Source organism: Triticum urartu, chromosome 5, assembly GCF_003073215.2.
Source record: "Triticum urartu cultivar G1812 chromosome 5, Tu2.1, whole genome shotgun sequence".
Classification (NCBI taxonomy): domain Eukaryota; kingdom Viridiplantae; phylum Streptophyta; class Magnoliopsida; order Poales; family Poaceae; genus Triticum; species Triticum urartu.
The window spans coordinates 610702739-610707026 of NC_053026.1; the positions used below are offsets into that span (position 1 = coordinate 610702739).

The 4288-nt window shown below is 45.0% G+C and overlaps 1 protein-coding gene across 3 annotated transcripts; it reads right to left on the reverse strand.

The window, feature by feature from the left end:
* Positions 1–306: 306 nt before the first annotated feature.
* Positions 307–3648, reverse strand: LOC125511218 (putative B3 domain-containing protein Os04g0347400). 3 transcript variants are annotated; one of them, XM_048676540.1, is made up of 9 exons: positions 3420–3648; positions 2692–2755; positions 2412–2520; positions 2042–2321; positions 1880–1965; positions 1477–1771; positions 1334–1402; positions 1062–1252; positions 307–839 (listed from the first exon to the last, which is right to left on the reverse strand). In XM_048676540.1, exons 3-9 carry the CDS (start codon positions 2484–2486, stop codon positions 600–602), a joined length of 1236 nt encoding a protein of 411 aa, XP_048532497.1. In that variant the 5' UTR covers positions 2487–2520; positions 2692–2755; positions 3420–3648; the 3' UTR covers positions 307–599. The 3 variants fall into 3 exon arrangements, with proteins under 3 accessions (XP_048532497.1, XP_048532498.1, XP_048532496.1); XM_048676541.1 differs by lacking the exon at positions 2692–2755 and having other exon boundaries at positions 1334–1393; XM_048676539.1 differs by lacking the exon at positions 2692–2755 and having other exon boundaries at positions 3420–3647.
* Positions 3649–4288: the final 640 nt, after the last annotated feature.

Below are 4288 nucleotides of genomic sequence, written 5' to 3' on the forward strand. Positions count from 1 at the left end.
TTTCGGTTTGCAATGGGAACAAAATTCCATTGTATCATGTATAATCTTGAAAGCGGAAGAGTGAGAAATAAATGTAGCAATTCTGGAGTAATTCTTAGGAGCAGTTAATTCTTGGGAAAAAATAAAGGGGGTTAGAAATAGCTAGTCTTACTAGATGAAAGATACAAGATTCCTCTACAAAACCAGTATGAGTTATAATTTTTATGCAGAAAACTACCGGTAATGGCAGCACATTAACCATTTTCCCCGGCGACGAGGTTAACCCTCATTTTTTGTATACTTGGACAAAGATAAAGGAGACTTATGTGAATGAGTAATAATAGACTAATAGGAGCACTGAGGCTAAACAATAAATATAGCGCACTGCTGCATTACAGCGATAAAACCAACTCCTAGCAGGTTAAATATCATGCCTTGACAAGCCAACCACCTAATCACAAGTCATGGAACACAAACTCCTAGCAGGTTATCATGTCCAAAAGCCAGAAACCAACACCAGCTGTGGATTATCATGTCACCACAATATTCATCATGATACTACTTAGGTTTGCAAAACCAGCAGGTCCGCCATCAGCCATGATCATCTATGAACCGTATTTCTAGCAGTGGTCGATGACAACATGCCACAGCGTGCTGTTGACGACTTTGAAGGTGCAGATGTCTCCTGCCTTGAGCTCGTTCTCCTTACAGAAGGCCTTCCAGCCTCTCGTAAGACAATTATAGGACCTGCTGGTGCCTGGATGGTAGTTGACACCTTCCACCTCCCAAGACTTGTTCCTCTCCACGGACTTGAGCGTGATCTTGCAACGCTCCAGGAATCCAAAGCGCGCTGGAAAATGCTGCAAGCCATTGCGATCGCACGGGTTATTTGTATCACAGTTCATGGGTGTATGATGACAAATATTATGCACCGAGTTGATAATACACTGGCATGTCAAGTAGTTTGATTGGTTGGTTGGTTCCCTTATTTCCAAATGGTGCACTCTTATTTCTTACTTTCTTTTTTCAAATAAGTTCCTAATTTGCTCAGTTGATAATAAACTGGCATGTCAAGTACTTACAAGATATCTTTTAAGCGCGAGTTCGTTGATCTCCTTCCTTAACCAAGCCTGCGACCCCGTCGACCCAAGCTCGCAGAGAGCCTTCTTTCGGTGCTGTGAAGTTGTGGATCCGTCTAGCATGCTTTTGACTTCGCTTTGTTTCCTTTTCCGGCTGCAAACATGTTCTTCCTCTTGGCTTTGTGCTCCAGGTGCTAAGAGGACAATGGTAGTAATCAATTTAATCTATTACCAAGATATATAGTTTTTCAGAAAAGTTGAGGCTTGTTTCATACTTTTGCCATTGTTTTGTGTCCTTCTCCGAGTGGAAACATGTTCTTCCTCTTGGCATTGTGCTGCAGGTGCTAAGAGGACAATGGTAGTGATCAATTAAATCTATTGCCAAGATATAATTTTTCAGAAAAAATTGTTTACTCACATTGCTCGCTTTGCTGAGACGAGCTTGTTTTTTCCTCGATGTGCTCATTATTCCCATTTTGGAAGGTCTCGAATGAGAAGTTCATGCACCCCTGATACTTGATCAGCAGGACATCAGTTTCAGCAATTTCAAAGTAGGCCAGAAACTTTGGCCATTCAGAACCAGTGAAGAAGACATTCGGGCCATCCTTCTTGAGCTCGATATGCCAGGATGTTAAAAAAGTGGCGATCGGTCTCGGTCTGTTCAGGTCTTCTTCCGAGATGTATCCTCGTTGCAGAAACTCGGGAGGAATAGGCTGCGAGGACAGATGAAACAGCATAATGGAGTGAACATACTCAGCAGCTTAATGATGGTGCACTTAATGACTTGGTTCTGAACATTTAAACAAGAAAAGTAAGCAAACCATCTTTTCCATGAAACTTCTCTGGAGTGGCACGATGAACTGTGGCTTACGAGCAAAGGCGTTCTCAATCTCGGCTGGGCTCAAAACTAAACATGAACAAGAGTGAATTAGCTATGAATTTTTAGGCCGAAAGTACGAGTAACTGTGAAAGTCCAAACACACCAGTGATAGTCAGGCCGAACTCTTTAATGACAAAGCTGGCGTCGAACGCCTTTAGAGTGAGCACGCCGCACCCTTCATGCCGGATCACCAAGTACCAGCCAACGCCGATACCGTGCGCGGCAACAAACTGTGGCCACCCATCACCCAGGAATGCCCCTTTGGCGTCTCGGTCGACCTTGACAGGCCAGACATTCTTGCCGAACGGACTGAGAACGAGGGCCGTCCGCCCGTCGCCATGATCTTCGGTACCAAAGCACCCAGCGAGCTCATCGTTGATGTGCTGCATAACCAAAGTGGGGGTCGTCACGGAAGGATATATCAGAATTTAAGATGGACAACACAACAGCAGTAACAGTGGTGTCGTTCTTACAAGATATTTGGAATCAGGCAATTTCACACACTGCTGGATCTTGATTGTCTTAGCACAGTTACTTGACAATCCCATTGCTTTAACGGATCCAAGAAAGAAGTTCCACCACCTGCAAGCAGTGAATAACATGTAAATGTGCATGAGAATGACAGAGCAATGCATGAATCAGCTTGGGGACCCAAGCATCAAGTGTAAAAGAATGTTACAGTTTTTTTCAGTGTTTTATGTACTGAAGGAAAGAGCCCGTAACTGCAAAGGCCCGCTTATTAGCTTGCATTACCTTCTGGTCCAGTGAACAGAGTATCTATTCCAAAGCAACACTATGCACAACGAATGTATGGAGGCTGGTGCAAGTAAAAATTATTAGCTGATTATTTACAGTCGCATGTCTTAGTAGTAGATGAAAGAGAATTGTATATGCTAAACTGTTTAATCTTAGGGATGCTCTTGGGTATATCTTCTAGTCCTCCTTTATATATATATGTGCCCTGTGAAGAGTTCTATTTCTGGATTTTCAACAACCGTGTGATTGCTGCCTGGCTGTGTCCTCTTCACGCTGCCGGACACCTAATCTTAGGGATTCTTTCTTTCTTATAAAAAATTTGTGATTTTTTTGAGCCAACAAAAAAAAAGTGTGATGGCAATGCTAAATTTTAGCATCGTGTAGTTTATTTGCACTGGGCCTTAGGGATGCTTTAAAAAATGTGACAGCTTTGGAGTTGGCCATCCCTCGTGCACGGAGTAGAGCGCGGCGCCGCAGGCGTACTCCCGCCGCCGCCGCCTCTTCCTCCTCGCAAGTAGCCCGTCCCTCCCCCGCCTCACACCCTCGTCCCCATCAAGAACCGGCCGGACGCGACGCCCAAGCCGACGAGGTCGCCGCTACCGCAGATCCATTCCCCGCTCACCCTCGATTTGAGTGAGAGAAACTAATTGCATCTAACAAGCCAAGGGTTTCAATCAAGAATTTAGGAGAGGAGAGGGGGGAAAGGAGGGAGGAGATGGGGTTACCTCCTGCCCTTCCGGCCTTGCGCGCTGGCCGTCGGCCGTCGGCCGCCGCGCCAAGCTGCGCGCGTGCCTACGCTAAGGAAGGGGAGGGGAACTGGAGGAACGGGGCGAGGGAGGGGAGGGGAGGCCAGCGGCGGACGAGCTAGTCGATGATACTCCTTTACTGCACTGCATTCACTGGAGTCTTGAGTGGAGAGCTCGCTTCCTTTCTTGGCTTGTCACCGTGTCATATGGATTTGTTTGCCTTGCCTCCAAGTTCATGTCTTTTTTCTTTGCCAGAAAATTGGTTAGTTCAAGTCATGCTCTTGCCTCATACTACTACTCTTGTAGAGAAAGATCAAGACTTTTGACATATGCACAATCTGTGATGTGAAACACGAGGATACTTTCCACGCTTTTTTAGATGTCCGATGGCCCAAGGACTCCGGCGTGCGATGAGTGAATATTGGAGGATGCCCCAGCTGGAAAACATCGAGCATATAGGAGGGGAGTGGTTGCTGCATCTTCTCAACAAGAGCAGTGAGGAGGAACGACTTTCTATATTGATGACACTATGGCATATACACAACGAGCTGACACCACAAGACGGTGACTTCCATTGCTACATCCTGTCAATTTTTGAATAGTTATATGATGTCGCTCTTGTGCTTAAAGCAGAATCATGTACTACCTCCGATTCAGTTTATAAGTCCTACGCGTATACCTAGGCTGTCAATTTTATCACCTTAATATAAACTATATAACACAAAAATTATACGGTTTGAAAATAGAGCATCTGAAGTTTATATTGGTATATTTTTTGTAATATATGACTTGTATTAAGTTGGTTAAATTAACGACCTAGGGGCACGCGCACGCTCTATAAACTGAGA